General features: G+C 43.0%; 1 protein-coding gene across 12 annotated transcripts in view; it reads left to right on the top strand.

The window, feature by feature from the left end:
• CCPG1 (cell cycle progression 1) overlaps nt 1-19,247 on the top strand; it is a 92,547-nt gene that overhangs the window by 12,932 nt on the left and 60,368 nt on the right. For all 12 annotated transcript variants that reach the window (XM_070054222.2, XM_089310375.1, XM_089310373.1 and 9 more), the window contains exons 2-3: nt 10,412-10,480; nt 16,604-16,718. In XM_070054222.2, coding sequence (XP_069910323.2) covers nt 10,421-10,480; nt 16,604-16,718 — 175 coding nt within the window. In that variant the 5' untranslated portion in view covers nt 10,412-10,420. The remainder of the gene's footprint in view (nt 1-10,411; nt 10,481-16,603; nt 16,719-19,247) is intronic.

The raw sequence follows: 19,247 nt of genomic DNA, 5'->3' as shown, positions 1-19,247 counted from the left end.
TATGTACTCACAGTTAATAGTTTCAAGGGACCTCGTAAATTTAGTAGGGGTTCATCCTTCCTTTTTTTCTTTTAGTGACTGAATGGTAGATCATTGATATCATGAAGTTTAGGTTGGGGTGAGTTAAAAGTGTGGAATTTCTGTGGGGGCTCTGTATAACACAAAATAGCAACTTTGAATAATTCTGAATTAGACTTGACTATCCTATCTTCACTACTACATTGAGATCACGTTTAGTAGTCCACCAGGAACAGTGATCTGCTAGACACAAAAAAATCAGCATCTCTCACTGCTGAGAGCATGACAGAGTGATAGAAGGCCAGCTCCAGTAAGAGGCTTTTCTCTTTTTGCCTAGTTGATTCTGTCAGGTTTTATTAGTTAGAAGTCCTTTTAAAGCTGAGGAGTCCAGTAACAGGTCAGACCAGTAGGGTAGTATGGCATTAGTTATCATCAAATTTTCCTTCCTTGTTCCTGGATATTTTGTTAGGAAGCTTCAGAGAGGTCAACCTGGTTGTGGGTTGTCAGATAATAGTGGGTTTCTTAAACGTCTCTGTTTTGACCCCTTCATTGTGCTGGTTGATAATTTCAGTGGTCTTAAATTTTTTTTGTAAATAGTACAGTATTAAAAAAATTATGTTAAGTTTAACACAGGCAAGTTTAATTGTAGGCATGAAGTAAGAACTGAAGTCCATTTGTTTCTAATCCTTCAGTTGCTGATGTGAGTAAAAGTTTTCTCTATAGATAAAATAGATAATAGATAAATAAGTGTATATTTTATGATTTTCTGAGTAGTAGATTACAATTAAAATTTTTATGCTATTTTAAGGACATAAAAATCAGCTCTTTATCAAAACTTTTAGCTGAATATTAAAGTTTATTGTAAGATTTGTTTGAAAGTTACAGAGAGAGAGAGGGAGAGACCTACTGGTTCACTCTCCAGATGACCACAACCACTATCCTTTTATCCAGAAAGTACGTGTCTTATAATAATATATCTAAAGCAGAAATGTCAAAACTTTATTTTTATCATGCCATTTTGGAAAGAATTATAGATTTTTCATGGTTTTTATTTGCTAAACACAGTGACAGTCTTAGGATAAGTCTCGTTAGAAAGGAAACACTAGAGAGAAAGATTAGAATTGTTGGCATTTACCAAGATGAGACAGTTAATGGATTTTGACCATGACTTTAGAATTGTTGATTAATCCTATATTGTTTTAGGTTGTTATGTACACAATTAGAATCCAAGTGATCGTTTTCGGCATTCATTTCTTTACTTCTCTCCATTACTTTCCTGCTCATTCATGGTTTAAGTATGGAGAAAAAAACATTATACTTCATTGATTTCTTCTTCTGTTTATGAATATGTGTGTATCTAAAGAGCCACCTTTATGTTCTCCTTCCAATGAAAGAAGTCTTTCTGTTTGGCACACTTCTCTGCCCAAATGGAACACTTTCTCCTTCTTAGTCATCATCTTGTTCCTTTTTTTTTTTTTTTTTTACAGGCAGAGTGGACAGTGAGAGAGAGAGACAGAGAGAAAGGTCTTCCTTTGCCATTGGTTCACCCTCCAATGGCCGCCGCGGCCGGCGCACCGCGCTGATCCGATGGCAGGAGCCAGGTACTTCTCCTGGTCTCCCATGGGGTGCAGGGCCCAAGCACTTGGGCCATCCTCCACTGCACTCCCTGGCCACAGCAGAGAGCTGGCCTGGAACTGGGGCAACTGGGACAGAATCCGGTGCCCCGACTGGGACTAGAACCCGGTGTGCTGGCGCCGCAAGGCAGAGGATTAGCCTAGTGAGCCGCAGCGCAGGCCCCTTGTTCCTTTTTTAAACTGCCAGATTCTTCCTGCTGGTTTGTTCTTTGCATGTAAAAATATTAAGGTCTTCCTCATCTTGAGAATTTCCTTGTTAACTTCAACATCTGAACTTCAGTTCTAGCTCTCATTTTACTTTCATGGTCAAGCTCTTTTATTGCTTTCCCAGGCCATAGCAGAGAGCTGGATAGGAAGTAGAGCAACTGGGTCTTGAACTGGCGCCCATATGGGATACTGGCGCTTCTTTAGGAAAAGTATTGTATAGGCGTGGCATTTCAGCTTCTCCTAAAGTGCTAACCTCTTTTTCCAATTGACAGTTGAACTTTTCCCAGTTGAATATTCTGTAAGTCATCACAGTATGTTGAAGAGAGAAACTTAAGCCTGGAAACCCACCCCTCCACCCTTTGTCTCCTCTTCCAATACTTCTGCATTCTCTGTGATACCACCAACCACATTATTAACCATACCAAAACTTAGAAGTCATCATTGAAAGCATTTCTGTCATGTCCGAATCTGGTTAGTGTAGCATTTTGCTGTCTACTTTTTTTAAAATTAAGACTTATTTATTTATTTGAAAGGCAGAGTTACAGAGAGGCAGAGAGAGAGAGAGAGAGAGAACCTTCCATCCGCTAGGTCAGTCCCCAAATGGCTGCAATGGCCCAAGTTGGGCCCATCTGAAGGCAGGAGCCAGGAGCTTCTTCTAGGTCTCCCACGTGAGTGTAGGGGCCCAACGACTTTGGACCATCCTCTGCTGCTTTCCCAGATGAATTAGCAGGGAGCTGGATTGGAAGTGGAGTAGCTGGGACTCAGACCGGTACCCATATGGTATGCAGACACAGTGCTGGCCCTGAAAAGGGTACAGGGGCCCAAGGACTTGGGCCATCTTTTACTGCTTTCCCAGGCCATAGCAGAGAGCTGGATAGGAAGTAGAGCAACTAGGTCTTGAACTGGCGCCCATATGGGATGCTGGCGCTTCAGGCCAGGGCATTAACCCGTTGCGCCTCAGTGCTGGTGCCGAAAGGGATCTTCTGAAACCACTTAAAGATTCTGGAGTGACTCCCCACTGATGTGATTAAAGTCCTGCATTACTCCAGTCATCCTTGTGTGTGTGTGTGTGTGTGTGTGTGTATGTGTGTGTTTTAACCTTTTCCTACTTTATTTCTAAGAAGACATCCTACTATTTTTGTTTTTAGATTTGTTTATTTGAATGGCAGGGTTAGAGACGGAGGGAGGGAGGGACAGACGGATGGATGGACTGGCGCTGTAGCGCAGCGGGTTAACGCCCTGGCCTGAAGCACCGGCACCCCATATAGGCGCTGGTTCTAGTCCCGGCTGCTCCTCTTCCAGTCCAGCTCGTTGCGGCCATCTGGGGAGTGAACCAGCAGATGGAAGATCTCTCTCTGTGTTTCTGTTTCTCTCTCTAACTCTGTTTTTCAAATAAATAAAATAAATCTTTAAAAGAGAGAGAGAGAGAGAAAGTGAAAGTATTCCATGTACTGCTTCACTCCCCTGGCCCCTATCCTTGGATTTTGAAATCTGCTCTTCATCCTCACCCTTCTCTCACCACTCTCCATGCTGTAATTACTTTATATGGAACTATTCTGAGCTGTTGTACTGCCTTTTGGAATGCCTTGCCTCTCCAGTCACCTTTACCTAGATAATTTTTTTTTTGACAGGCAGAGTGGACAGTGAGAGAGAGAGACAGAAAGAAAGGTCTTCCTTTTCCGTTGGTTCACCCCACAATGGCTGCTGCGGCTGGCGCACCGCGCTGATCCGAAGCCAGGAGCCAGGTGCTTCTCCTGGTCTCCCATGGGGTGCAGGGCCCAAGGACTTGGGCCATCCTCTACTGCCTTCCTGGGCCACAGCAGAGAACTGGACTGGAAGAGGAGCAACCAGGACAGAATCCGGCGCCCCGACTGGGACTAGAACCTGGTGTGCCGGTGCCGCAGGCGGAGGATTAGCCTATTGAGCACTGGCCTACCTAGATAATTTGAGTTGCTCTCACAGAAGGCTCAGGCCACTTCTCATGCGGACATTTGCCACTTAAATAACCAGCTTCATTTTGATTCTGTAGATGTTAATGAATTAAATTTGATTTCCACCCCTTGGCAAGGTTTATTTATTTTTTTAAGTATTCACCATCTCTCTGGATGTTTTATTCCATTCAGCTAAATCTCACATGAGTTACGTGAGTTCAAGTGGAAAAAGAATTGATAATTACTCTGCTTATTTATTATTCTTCACAATTGCTTTTAGTACATCACAGAAGCCTTCCCTAATCAGCCTGTTTAAAATTTCAAGGGTGGGGTGTTTGGCTAGCAGGTAAGATGCCTACATCCTGTGTTAGAGTGCCTGGGTACATTAACCACTTCTCTCTTGACTTAGGTCCCTGTGAATGCAGATCCTGGGTGGCAGTGATGATGGATTAAGTAGTTGGATTTTGCTACCCATGTAGGAGACCTGGATTGAGTTCCCAGCTGATGGCTTTGGTCCAGCCTATTACAGACATTTGGAGAATTAGCCACCAAATAGGAACTGTCTTGCTGCCTCTCAAATAATAAATTTTTTTTCCAGTTTTTGTATTCTCTACCATTCCCACTGCTTTTATTTTTTTTTTTCCATAGGACTTGCATCTCTCTTTAGAAATTTTTGTTGTTGTTTACTTTCATTGCTGCTTCCCCAGCACATGGAATGATTCATGGCACATAGTTGGTACTTAATAATTTGTGTAACGAATGAATGGTTAATATTCTAGATCAGAGTAGGCTCTGTTTCCATAGGGTTGATATTGCGCAAAAAATAGTTATTTAAAGGGTATTTTTAAGTTTTCATTAGTTGGGATCTTTAATCCTCTTCCATTTTTCAAGTGAAGTTACTTATTTATTAAAGATTTATTTATCCATCTATTTGAAAGAATGATGGAAAGGGAGAGAAAATTAGAGCAAGAGAGATAGTGACCATCTGTCTGCCAATTCATCCCCTAAATGCTTACAACATCCAGGTCTGGGCCAGACTGAAGCTGGGAGCTGTTTTCTGCATCTGGGTCTCTGACAGGGGTGGCACGGATCTAAGTACTTGAACCATCTTCTTCTCTCTCCTCAGGCACAGTAGCTGGAAGCTGAATTGGAAGCAGAGTGGTTGGGACTCAAACTAGCACTCCACTATGGATATAAGCATTTCAAGTGACAGCCCACTGTGCCGGGAGGCCTACCCTAAGTGAAGTCTCTTTTAAAGCAGGCATTTTCTTTTCTTTTCTTTTCTTTTTTTTTTTTTATTTATTTATTTGAAAGGTAGAGGTATGTAGAGGGAAGGAGAGAGAGAGATCTTCCATATACTGGTTCACTCCCCAAATGGCCACAATGGCTGGGGCTGGGCGAGTAGAATCCAGGAACTTTATTCAGGTCTCTCATATGGATGCAGGGACCCAAGGACATGGGCTGTCTTTCACTGTTTTCCCAGGAGCGCTAGCAGGAACTGTATCAAAAGTGGAGCAGCCAGGACTTGAACTGGTGCCCATATGGGTTGCCCGTGTCACAGGCCGTGGCTTAACCTGTTACTCCACAATGCTGGCCCCTAAAGCAGGGATTTTCATATACTTCAAGGGAGATGAAAAGCATTATAGAATCTTAAAAGCTGTCCATGCTCTTTATTTAGTCACATTGACAGCAGTACTTGTGAGGCCTTTGCCTACAGCCCATTGGTTGCCTTCTTTGGAATTGTAGACGTGTAGGAGAATAATGCCCCTATTCTTCTTCATCATGTCTAATTCCAGAAGATAAGGTGATGGAGACCTTGCCTTTTCCATAGTAAAATGTAGCTGTTCAGGAATAATGAGGGGCAACATCATATCAGGTAATAATCATTCCAGTTGTACATGTTAGGTAAGGTTAATATTCTTGCTGATGTTTTTAGAAATTTTAACAAATGTCACCTACCCTGTTTTTTATGTTGTTTATTTATTTTAAAGATTTATTTATTTGAAAGGCAGAGTTACAGAGAGAGACTAAAAGATTTTCTGCTTGCTGTTTCACTCCCCAAATGGCTGCAGTCTTTTGAGATGGGTTGGGCCAAAGCCTGGAGCCAAGGGTTTCTTCTGGTTTTCCCATGTGGGTGCAAGGGCCCAAGCCCTTGGGCTATCTTTGTGGCCTTTTCCTAGGCCATCAGCTGGGAGCTGAATCAGAAGTGGGTCTGCCAAAATACGAATCAGTGCCATATGGGATGCTGGTGTCGCAGGCGGTGGCTTAACCTGCTGTCCACAACTCTGGCCTCTATTTTTATTTCTTTTCTTTTCTTTCTTTTTTTAAGATTTATTTATTTGAAAGTCAGAGTTACACAGAGAGAAGAGATAGAAGAGAGAGAGAGAGAGAGAGAGGTCTTTCATCTGCTGGCTCACTCTCCAATTGGCTGCAATGGCCGGAGCTGCACCGATCCGAAGCCAGGAGCCAGGCACTTCTTCCGGGTCTCCCACGTGGGTTCAGGGGCCCAAGCACTTGGGCCATCTTCTGCTTTCCCAGGCCATAGCAGAGAGCTGGATAGGAAGTGGAGCAGCCGGGTCTCGAACCAGTGCCCATATGGGATGCCGGCGCTTCAGGCCAGGGCGTTAACCTGCTGTGCCACAGTGCCGGCCCCCATTTTTTATTTTCATCTACTTGAAAGGGAGAGTAAGTAAGAGAGATTTTCCATTTATTGTTTCACTTCCCAAATGCCTACAACAGCCAGGGCTGGGCTGGGCCAAAGCAAGGGGTCCTTAACTCCAACTGAGTCTTCTACTTGGATGGCAGGGGACCAAGCAATTGAGCCATCATCTGCTGCCTTCCAAGATGCATTAGCAGAAAGATGGATTGGAAGTGGAGCAGCCAGGACTTGAACTGGCACTCTGATAGGGGGTGGGCCTCACAAGAATAACTCACCCCAGTGTCTACCCTTAGCCTTTAACTCTCCCTTAAATCCACCTTCTGGCTGCCTACTTGTTGTTCCCACTTAGGTATGATAATAGCTGTCTCAAAGTTAACGTGCAACAACTAATTTATCAATTTTTTCTCATAAGCTGTTTCTTTTGATGTCTTCCTGTCTCTGTGGCCATTCCATTCTTGTATTTATTGAGCCCAAGAGTCATTTGTCATGCCTCATATTCAGTATATGAGAAGTCCTTCAAAACATGTATGGTCTATCCACTTCTTGACATTTTCACTGTTATGTTTTGTCCAAACCACTGTCATCTCTGTCATCTCTTAACTGGATTACTGTAGCAGCCTTTCATCTTCCTGCTTCTGCCTTTGCTTCCCTATAGGCTGTCTCAGTGAGTCAGCCAGAGTGATTCTTTTACTCAAACCTTGTGTAGCAGAGAGCTAAAGTCCTAGAAACTGTAAGGCCTTAAACAGCTTGCCCCCTATCTACCCTTACCCTATTATCTTTCTGTCTCATCTCTGTCTACTCTTCTGCTTAGGCCACTCTTTCCACACAGGCCTCCGTCCTGTTTCTTAGGTAGATTTGGTCTCCCAGTTTTGTAGCGTCTGTACCTTTGATCTTGAATAATCTTGCCCTCAGCTGCATAATGGTCTGCATTACCCATTCGAATCTTTTTTTCATATATACCTTCTTAGTGTAGCTTATCCATGACTTCTTTTAAAACATTCTTTAGTTGCCGGTGCCTCGGCTCACTAGGCTAATCCTCCACCTGTGGCGCCGGTACCCCGGGTTCTAGTCCCAGTTAGGGCGCCGGATTCTGTCCCGGTTGCTCCTCTTCCAGGCCAGCTCTCTGCTGTGGCCAGGGAGTGCAGTGGAGGATGGCCCAAGTGCTTGGGTCCTGCACCCCATGGGAGACCAGGAGAAGCACCTGGCTCATGGCTTCGGATCAGCATGGTGCGCCGGCCGCAGCAGCCATTGTGGGGTGAACCAACGGAAAAGGAAGACCTTTCTTTCTGTCTCTCTCTCTCACTGTCCACTCTGCCTGTCAAAAAAAAAATTTTTTTTTTTTTTATTCATTTTCATTTTATTTTAAGGGCAGACAGACAGAAATAGACAGGTGGAGAGAGATCTTCTTCCACTGGATCACTCCTGAAATGGCTACAACAGTCAAGGTTGGGCCAGGCTGAAGCCAGGAGCCCAGAACTCAGTCTGGGTTTCTCTCATGAATGGCCGGGACCCAATTGCTTAAACCATCAGCTGCTGCCTCCCAGGTTGTGCATTATCAGGAAGCGGGATTGGAAGTGGAACAGCTGGAACTCAACCTAGGGATACTCCAGTGTGATTTGAGCACCTTAGGCTGCAACTTAACTGCTGTTCCATACACCTGACCACACCCCCCCCCCCAATCCTTTTTATCTTCATTGTTTTTATTTATTTTTAAACATTTATTTATTTATTTGATAGGCAGAGTTTTAGAGAGAAGGAGAGACAGAGACTTGTCATCTGCTGGGTCACTCCTCAAATGGCCACAACAGCCGGGGCTGGGCTAGACCAAAGCCAGGAGCCAGGAGCTTAATCTGGGTCTCTCATGTAGTGGTCCAAGGGCTTGGGCCATCATCCGCTGCTTTCCAAGGAGCATTAACAGGGAGCTGGATCAGAAGTGGAGCATCTGGGACTTGAACCAGTGTCCATATGGGATACTGGCACTGCGGGTGGTGACTTAACCTGCTGTCCCAGAGTGCCAGCCCTGTCATCATTTTTAATATCTTAGTGTTCAAATTTTGGCAACTGTAAATTTAATTTTAAAAACATACTGTCTAGTTTGCAACCTCGTTCTTTTTCTCTCCTGCAAATTTAATTGGTCAGTCTTGATATCAGTTTTTATGTCTTACAGAAAGTTCAAATTAGTTTCTTGGAAAATTTATTAGTTTATTTGATGAGGCAGAGTTACAGAGAGAGACAGACAGAGGTCTTCCATCCACTGGTTCACTCCCCAAATGTCTAACCACAACAACTGGAGCAGAGCCAATCCGAAACCAGGAGCCAGGATCTTCTTCTGGGTCTCCCATGCAGGGCGTGCAGGGGCCCTAACACTTGGGCCATCTTCCACTGCTTTGCCAGGTGTATTAATAGGGAGCTGGATTGGAAGTGGAGCAGCTGGGACTCAAACTGGTGCCTATGTGGGATGTCAGTGCCACAGGTGGGGGCTTAACCTACTATGCCACAATACTGGCCTCTCAAATTATTATAAAACAATTTCATACAAATCAATAGTGACATGTATTAATTTTTGGAACTCATGAAAATTGGTTCAATGAGAAACCAGGGTTTATACAAATAGGCAAATAAAGATACTGAAATAAATGCTAATGTATTAAGCTGGTTAGTATATACAAGGTATTCATACTGTAGCCTTTTGGATAATCTGTGTTAGAAAAAAACATATTTTACCCTAATAATTTTCTACAAGTTTACCTTTAAATGTATAGAGTTATAAAGTGCCTGGATCCTGAACAATTGAAGTTAAGTCAATCAGATGACCTCATGTGAACTTGGTAAAAAAATGCTCTGGCACACAACTCTTCTTTATCTCTTATTTCAAATTTTGAATAGTTTATCTGTAGACATGCTAATTTTTATGGGTGTTAGTGACCAGCTTCTTTGTATCATTTTTTTAAAGTAGGCTTAGCCTACTATGCCACAGTGCCGATCCCTGTATTACTTATTTTCGAAATAGCTAGTTAAATGAATTTTCAGAGTTATTAGTTGGTGATTCAGATCTGTTTTTGCTCTCTTCTCATTTGAGCACTGGTTCCTGTTGTGGACAATAGAGTTCTTTCAGACCAGCAGCATCAGCTTGAATCTAAAGTATTCACAGTATATCTGCAATAATAGAAACATGAGTTAGATGTGTAAACAGGGCATTAAGAAAACTACTTTGAGCTGGAATGTGGGTTTTATGTAAGTTTCAGGTAAGAAAGGAGTGATCAGATAAGAAGTGAGGCAGAGTGACCAATATGTTTTATTTAAGGGCTTGAGTCTAGATTATTTCCAGTCACCACAAATTTTTAACCAACCTCTGATCTTTTCCTTTTTTCTGTGCTATAATTCAACTGAAATACTGCTGATACAGTTATGTATATTTTCATAAAAGCTAACTGATCAGTTGTATTTATTATCTACTTGAAAAATTAAATTGCTTCATGCTACCAATATGTAGACTTCAGTTTGATTGGCATGGGAGCTCTTTCATACCCCCTGCTTCTTGGTTTCCTTAGACATGCTTTTCATGCCTGTTGTTCATTAAAAATGCAGACCTTTTTTATTGCTGTCTATGCTGCATTCACTGTTCTGCCAGCCTACCAATCCATGACTTCCTCATGTGGTTAAATTGGGTTCTCCTTTCCCCTCAGTTCTAATCCTTTATTTCCTTTCAGATTCAACTTTCTTCATTCTAATACTATGGCTGTCCAGACAATTATAGCTCAGGAGGATCTCTTTGTCTTTAGAAGTTTGGTTTTATTTGTTCGTACAGGTATACAATTATATCCTGTCCTGTATGGTAATCTGTAGGTACTGATGTTTTAGTTTCTTATGGAAAGTAGTAAGCCATTTTTTATATTTTGTCACACTTCCTGTAGAATTTTTAAAAATATGTCCCACAAGTCAATATGTTCTTGTATTTTTAGATCTGAAAAATGTCTGAAAATTCCAGTGACAGTGATTCATCTTGTGGTTGGACTGTCATCAATCATGAGGTATGCTATATAATACTTTCTATAAGGTATTTTTAATATTACAGTGTTAGTGATATAAATTGTGTTCTTTGAAGGCCAGAAGTTTTCTTTCTTTCTTTCTTTTTTTTTTTTTTTAAAGATTTATTTATTTATTTGAGAGGCAGAATTACAGAGGGAGAAAGTGAGGCCTTCCATCTGCTGGTTCACTCCCCAGATGACCACAGTGTGGCTGGATCTTGGCCAGTCTGATGCCAGGAGCCAGTCAGGAGCTTCTTTCATGTCTCTCACGTGGGTTCAGGGGCCCAAGCACTTGGACCATCTTCCATTACTTTCCCAGGTTATTAGCAGAGAGCTGGATTGGAGGAGGAACAACTGGGACACGAACTGGCACCCATAATCAACTATTCCACAGTGCTGGCCCCAGAAATTTTTTACATTTAGGCAGTATTTTCCATTTGCCACCACATTAAACTTTACTGCTGCAAACTCTTTGATGGGATTGTGTGTTTTATATTATTAAATGCGATTTTCTTTCACTCAAGACATATTTTAGGTAAATATTTGCATTTATGAATACTGTTGGTCAGGTCTCTTTTTTTTAACCTATATTCTCATATAATTTTAAACAGCCCACTATGGTATATGTTGCTTTTATTCTCATTTTATAGTTGAAAAAGTTCAGGCTTACAAAATTATGTAAGTAGAAAATATCAGCCTGAATTTGAACAGACTGGAAAGGAGGATGGAATGTGTGTGTTCATGTTAAGTTTGTTATGTTATATTGTGTTGTATTATGTTAGCAGAGCTTCGTGGGAAGAGGATTATGGGTAGAGCCCTATCATAAAATGAATTTTGTAACTGAAGAATGATTTACATATGATGAGTGGTTATAATTAGTACATAATAAATAATGGTTTATTTTCTTACACTGTTAAACACGTACATTATAGAAAAATCATAAGATACTAATGAGCAGAAACAATTAAAATATACTTATTTAGAGTTTTAGCAGGTTTATCTATAGTGTTCCTTTTTGGATCTCATAAGCCTCTTTTGTTCTCTTCATTAATAAAAACTTTAAATAGTATTCTTTTTACAATTACTTGTGACAGTTTAAGGTTTAGACAATTTTTTATTCAGGTCTTCCAGAAAACAACATTAACAACATTATTTTTTTTTCCTGGATTATAGTTTCACAGTGTTATACCAGCTATACAGAGGTTGAGGTAGTTCTTTTTTCCATTTTTAATCACATGTGACATTTCTATTTTTAACTTGTTTTCTACAAAGCTTAGACCAACTCCCATAGCAACTTCTTCAAGTGTAGTTAACAGTGTAGGAACAGGGCAGCATTGGGAGTCTTTGTTAGGAGTCTACAGGGTAGAACAAGACCAAAAACCTCTTTAGCACTTTGGCCAAATATGTAGTTAGGTTGCCCTGTATCAGACATTGTGTAACAGAGTAAATCATGTTTGTACTTGTATCTCTTCTATATATAGTTTCCAGGTTCTGTTTTTTCTTGCTAATACTTCCTACATGTGTTTGCCTTTCTTTTCTCATTTCTTTTTAATGATTTTTTTGAAATGCAGAGTTACAGAAAGAGAGTATGAAAGAGATCTTCCAACCACTGGTTCATTCCCTAAATGTCCTGGAACTCCATTGGAGTCTCCTACATGGGTGATGGGACCCATGTATTTGGGTCATCTTCTGCTGTTAACCCAGGTGCATTAGCAGGGAGCTAGATTAGAAGTGGAGCAGCCAGGACTTGAATTGGAGCTCTAATGAGTGCTGGCTTCTCATGCATTGGTGTAACTCATTGTGCCACAGTGCCAGTACCTTTCCTTTCCCATTACTGCCATTGTGTTATAGGCTAGATCTAATCCAACACCAACCTTGTGTTTGCTACTACCACTCTCCTGGTATTGTAGGCAATTTCAAAGTCTTACATGAAGAATCTTTTTCATTGTGCACCTTAAAACTTGCTCCTTTTATGACTTCTTTTACTATTTGCTATTTTGAGTTATGTGAATCAGAACTCAGATCTTTAGATTTTATAGATCAGTAAACTAGAGAAACAATGGGTATATGAGAAGAGGTAGAATCTACTTAGCAATTTGTTGCAGATCTTTCATCTGCAACAGCCAGGGCTGGACTGGGTCAGATGTAATCTAGGACAAAACATTAGTTAAAAATCTTAAGATTCACTTTTATTAAAGAAGATAGTCTTACATCAAAGTAGAAAGGTTAACTTTAGAAAATAGTCCTAAAGTTTATAAAGGAAAACATTCCATTAATTTAATAGATTCATTTAATCCATGCCCTTAAACATTTTTAGTTTATATTGCCTTAAGTAGTTATGTTCATGTGGCTGATGATTTCTTGATTTTATTTTTTTAAAGATTCACTTATTTATTTGAAAGGCAGAGTTACGGGGTGAGGAAGGATGGATGGATGGATGGATGGATGGATGGATAGATAGATAGATAGATAGATAGATACAGATATATTATCTTCCATCCATTGGCCACAGGGTGCTGGGACTGGGCCAAGCTGAAACCAGGAGTCTCAAACTCCATCCTGGTCTCCCATGTGGGTGGCAAGGGCCCAAGAACTTGGGCCATCTTCCACTGCTTTCACAGGCAGTGCATTAGCAGGGGAGCTGGATCAGAAGTAGAACCGCCAGGACTTGAACTGGCACCCATATAGGATACTGGCATTGTGGGTAGTAGTCCGATTTACTGTGCTATAATGCCAACCTCCAATGTATTTAGTTTTTTTTAAAGATTTATTTATTTACTTGAAAGAATTACACACAGAAGGAAAGGCGCAGAGAGAGGGAGAGAGAGAGGGAGGAAGAGAGAGAGAGAGGTGCTCCATCCGCTGGTTCACTTCCCAGTTGGCAGCATCGGGTGGAGCTGTGTCATTCCACAGCCAGGAGCTTCTTTTGGGTCTCCCACATAGGTGCAGGGGCCCAAGGACTTGGGCCGTCTTGCACTGTTTTTCTAGGCCATAGCAGAGAACTGGATCGGAAGTGGAGTAGCTGGGACTTGAACCTGTGTCCTTATGGGATGACGACACTGCAGGCTATGCTTTACCCGCTGTGCCACAGTGCCAGCCCCCCGATTTATTTTTATAGCTTTGCCGGCGCCGCGGCTCACTAGGCTAATCCTCCGCCTTGGCGGCGCTGGCACACCGGGTTCTAGTCCCGGTCGGGGCGCCGGATTCTTTCCCGGTTGCCCCTCTTGCAGGCCAGCTCTCTGCTGTGGCCCGGGAGTGCAGTGGAGGATGGTCCAAGTGCTTGGGCCCTGCACCCCATGGGAGACCAGGATAAATACCTGGCTCCTGCCATCGGATCAGCACGGTGCGCTGGCTGCAACATGCCAGCCGTGGCGGCTATTGGAGGGTGAACCAACGGCAAAGAAAGACCTTTCTCTCTGTCTCTCTCTCTCTCACTATCCACTCTGCCTGTCAAAAAAAAAAAAAAAAAAGCTATAAAAAATATTTTTTTATTTTATTTATTTATTTATTTTTTTGACAGGCAGAGTGGACAGTGAGAGAGAGAGAGAGAAAGGTCTTCCTTTGCCGTTGGTTCACCCTCCAATGGTGCCGCGGCTGGCGCACCGCGCTGATTCGAAGGCAGGAGCCAGGTGCTTCTCCTGGTCTCCCATGGGGTGCAGGGCCCAAGCACTTGGGCCATCCTCCACTGCCTTCCTGGGCCACAACAGAGAGCTGGCCTGGAAGAGGGGCAACCGGGACAGAATCCGGCACCCCGACCGGGATTAGAACCCGGTGTGCCAGTGCCGCTAGATGGAGGATTAGCCTATAGCTTTTATTTTTAAGATTTACTAATTTGAAAAAAATTAGAGAGATCTTCCATCCACTTGTTCGCTCCCCAGGTGGCGGCAATGGCCAGGGCTGGGCCAGGCCAAAGCCAGGAGTTAGGAACTTCATCCATGTCTCCCATGTGGATGGCAGGTGCCCAAGCACTTGGACCATCTTCTGCTGCCTTCCCAGGCACGTTAACAGGGAGCTGGATTGGAAGTGGAGCATCCAGGACTAACTGGAGCCCATATGCATGCTAGGATTTCAAGCAGTGGCTTAACCTTCTTTGTCACTATACCCCCCCCCCCCCTTTTAAAGATTTTTAAAAAACAGTTTATTATGAAGTCATAGTTAGAGAGATTGATTGATCGATTTCATCCTCTGGTTCACTTCCTACGTGGCCACAATGGCTATGGATGAGCCAGGCCAAAGCCAGGAACTAAGAGCTTCATCTGGGTGTCCTACATGGGTGACAGGAACCCAAGCACTTCGACCATCTTCTGGTGCTTTTCTAAGGCTGTTAGCAGAGAGCTAGAATGAAAGTGGAGCAACCAGGACTCAAACCTTATAGGACTCAAACCCTTATAGGATGTCAGCCTTATAGGCAGCGGCTTAACCTAGTGTGCCATAATACCAGCCCAGAGAGATCTTTCATCTGCAACAGCCAGGGCTGGACTGGGTCAGATGTAATCTAGGACACTGGAACACAATTCTGGGTCTCCTGCATGGGTAGCAGGGTTCCTAGTACTTGGACTGTCATCCACTTTCTTCTCAGGTGCATGAGCAGGGAGCTGGGTCAGAAGCAGAGCAGGCCATTGCCGCGGCTCAATAGGCTAATCTTCCACCTGCGGTGCCGGCACCCCGGGTTCTAGCCCTGGTTGGGGCGCTGAATTCTGTCCTGGTTGCTCCTCTTCCAGTCCAGCTCTCTGCTGTGGCCTGGGAATGCAGTGGAGGATAGCCCAAGTTTGGGCCCTGCACCCCCATGGGAGACCAGGAGAAGCACCTGGCTCCTGCCTTCGGATCAGTGCAGTGCTCTGGCCGCAACAGCCATTGTGGGGTGAACCAACAGAAAAGGAAGACCTTTCTCTCTGTCTCTCTCTCTGTGTCTAACTCTGCCTGTCAAGAAGAAGAAGAAGAAGAAGCAGAGCAAAGCAGAGCAGCTGGACTTGAAATGGTGCCCAGTATGGGATGCCAGCATCATCGGGTGCATTTAACCCACTGTGCCATAATCCTGGAGCCAACATATGGCTGGTTTTCTGAATAGTTTGAAAATTTGAATTTTGTCTATGTGTGTTTTTTAAATTAAGGAGTTTGTTTTATTTGAAATGTGGACAGAGATAGAGAGATTTCCTGAAACTTCAGGTTCACTCCCCAAAACCTGCAACAACTGGGCTGGGCTAGAAGCTGTAACTCAGTCCACGTCTCACATGTAGACTACAGGGTCCCCAGTACTTGAGCCATTATCTGCTGCCTCTCAGAGTACACATTAGCACTAAGCTGAAATCAAGAGCAGAGCCAAGACTTGGTACCTGGGCACTCAATAGGATGTAGGTGTCTTAAGCAGTGTCTAACTGCTGGGCCAAGTTCCTGCTTTCTGAATTTTGGATTTGAATTTGTTTTAAAAAGATTTATTTATTTATATGAAAGGCAGAATTGGGATGGTAAAAGGAGATGGGGAAGGAGGGAGGGAGAAATCTTGCATCTGCTGGTTCGATCCTAAATGGCTGCAACGGGAAGGGCTGGGGCAGGCTGAAGCCAGGAAACTGAATCTTTCTGGTTCTCCTGTGTGGGTGCAGAGGCCTAAGGACTTGGGCCATCCTCTGCTGCTTTCCCAGATGCATTCGCAGGAAGCTGGATTGGAAGTGGAACAGCCAGGACTTGAACTGGTATCCATGTGGAATAGCATGGTAGACAGTGGCTTAACACACTGGGCTTTGATGCTGGTCCCAGATTTGAATTTTTTATGTACAACAGCACTTAGAAAAATGCCTGTCTATAGTTGTACCATAAATGTTCAGTAGAAGCTGATATTAATATGAGTAACTAAATTTAGACACTTATCCTTTGAGATTCAAGCTTATTGTCTGGACTCATAAAAGTCAGCTTTTGGGCTGACTTAGAATCTAAACTTGGTACTTCATTCTGCTGTTTGTCTGCCTTAGACATTTCTGGACTGAATGCAACAAAACATAGTCAGATTACATGGTGCTCCCATTGGAGTGTGGCAGTAACTGGAACTTTGATTATTGGGAGCATTTATACATAGTCGAATCCAGCTTTGATTAATTAATAGACAAATAACTGATTATCACTTCTCCCTAGGGGTCTGATGTTGAGATGGTGAATTCTGTCACACCCAGTGACAACCGTGAACTCACTCCAGGATGTTCGTCTTTAGGGCAAGAGGAGCTACAAGTATTGCGGATGGGACAACGAGGTAAGTTTTTAAATTCTGTATTAAATTGTGATTTTTTTTTTTTAAAGTAGCATGTGTGGGGTAACCTTTTGAATATATCTTGGCTTCTTTCCAGGCAGTCAGCCTTTCTTTCTGGCTATTGTAAGTGATCAGGTCACCATAGAAGTTCAGTGTGGATTTAGGAGAGTCATGCAGAACCCACTATCACCAAACTGCCCCAGAGAGTTGTTCATTTGGAGCTGTGGTGTATGTTTGGGACTCCAAATACTCTTTGATACTTCACATGTAACCAGTGACTGATAATGGTTTAACATAAATTTGTTTGAAAGTTTATATTTACTTGTTATTATTAGGTTAAAACTAATAGTGGGGGCCAGCGCTGTGGCATAGTGGGTAAAGCCACCGCCTGCAGTGCTGGCATCCCTTATGGGTGCTGGTTCAAGACCTGGCTGCTCCACTTCTGATCCAGCTCTCTGCTATGGCCTGGGAAAGTAGTAGAAGATGGCCCAAGTCTTAGGGCTTCTGTACCCGTGTGGGAGACCTGGAAGAAGCTCTTGGCTCCTGGCTTCTGATCAGCATAGCTCTATCCCTTGCGACCAGTTGGGGAGTGAACCAGCGCATGGAAGACCGACTGACTCTGTCTCTCTGCCTGTCCTTTTCTCTCTGTGCACTCTCACTTTGAATAAAGAAATAAATCTTAAAAAACAAAAACAAAAAAACTAATAGTGTACAAAATCATTCATCACAAGGGATTTACTTGACTCTTCTGCAGTTATCATTCTATAGGGTATTTTAGTTAGAATTTCATAAAATGGTATTTCATGACTGTATTGTATCAGTATAAATAGGTAATATATAGGTATATTTTCTGTGGGATTTGATGTTCACATTATTTTTACAGGTTAAGTATCCATTATCTAAAATGCTTCAGATCAAAAGTGAGTCAGATTTCAGGTTTTTTCCAGAATTTGAAATATTTGCACATACATAGTGAGATATCTTGGGGATGAGACTTAAGTCTAAACCCAAAATTCATTTTTGTCACATACACTTTTACATACTTAAGCTGAAGATAATTTTATATAGTATTTTTAGTGTATCCATTTCTTTTTCTAAAGATTTATTTTTTTGAAAAACAGAGTTACAGAGAGGAAGGAAGAGAGAGACGGAGATAGATGTTCTAGCCACATGTTCACGCCCTAAATGGCAGCAACAGCTGAGGTTGGGCCCAGCTGAAGCTAGGAGCCTGGAACTCCATCTGGGTCTCTCATGTGGGTGATCTTTTGCTGCTTTCCCAGGAGCATTAGCAGGGAGCTAGATCAGAACTGGTGCCCATATGGCATGTGTCACAGGCAGTGGCTTAACCTGCTGTGCCACAATGCTGGCCCCATGTACCCATGTTTTGATTGTAAACCATCATATGAGATCTGATGTGGAAACATCAGTGATTCTCATTTCTTACGGTTGGAGATCATTTTGAGAGTCTGAAAGCTATGAATAGTGTCTCCCAAGAAATTATTTTCTCCCAAGTTAAAATCATCCCCTCTGAATTAGGAGTCGTGGACTGAGGTTCATTTTTGTTGAGGAATCTCATCTTCAAATTAAGTTAGTATTTGATTATGGGCTTTATGACGTACAAAAATAGTGTTTGCTTTTTACTTTCCTGTTCTTGGAGTGGTTAAATTACATAAAAAATGGGATTGGTGCTGTAGCGCATCAGGTAAAGCCGCCACCTGCAGTGCTGGCATCCATTATGGGTACCACTTCGAGTCCTGGCTGCTCAACTTCCGATCCAACTCTGCTATGGCCTGGAAAGGCAGTGGAAGGTGGCTCAGGTCCTTGGGCCCCTGTACCCGTGTAGGAGACCTGGAGGAAGCTCCTGGCTCCTGGCTTTGGATCGGTGCAGCTCCAGCCATTGGGGCCATCTGGGGAGTGAACCAGCGGATAGAAGACCTGTGTCTTTGCCTCTACCTCTCTGGAACTCTGCCTTTCAAGCAAATAAATACTTTTTTTTAAAAAAAATTATTTATTTATTTGAAAGAGTTACAGAGAGAAGCAGAGGCAGAGGGAGCGAGAGAGATCTTCCATCTACTGGTTCACTCCCCAATTGGCCACAACGGCTGCAGCTGCACTGATCTGAAGCCAGGAGCCTGGAGCTTCTTCCGGGTCTTCCATGCAGATGCAGGAGCCCAAGGACTTGGGCCATCTTCTACTGCTTTCCCAGGCCATAGCCAGAGATCTAGGTTGGAAGTGGAGCAGCCGGGACTCAAACTGGCGCTCATATGGTATGCTGGTGCTGCAGGTGGTGGTGGCTTTACCCACTATGCCACAGCGTCAGCCCCCATTTATTTATTTTTATTTGAAAGAGTTTCAGAGAAGAAAAGACAGAAAGAGAGAGGTCTTCTATCTGAGGGTTCACTACCCAGATGGCCACAGTTGCTAGGGCTGGGCCAGGCCAAAGCCAAACACTAGGGCCATATTCCACTGCTTTTCTCAGGCCATTAGGAAGGAGTTGGATTGAAAGTGGAGCAGCTGAGACTTGAACCGGTG

Source organism: Oryctolagus cuniculus, chromosome 12, assembly GCF_051225735.1.
Source record: "Oryctolagus cuniculus isolate XC-2025 breed Fujian yellow rabbit chromosome 12, ASM5122573v1, whole genome shotgun sequence".
NCBI lineage: Eukaryota > Metazoa > Chordata > Mammalia > Lagomorpha > Leporidae > Oryctolagus > Oryctolagus cuniculus.
Note: the sequence above shows the minus strand (reverse complement) of the source record. Positions and strands in the feature narration are given on the sequence as shown.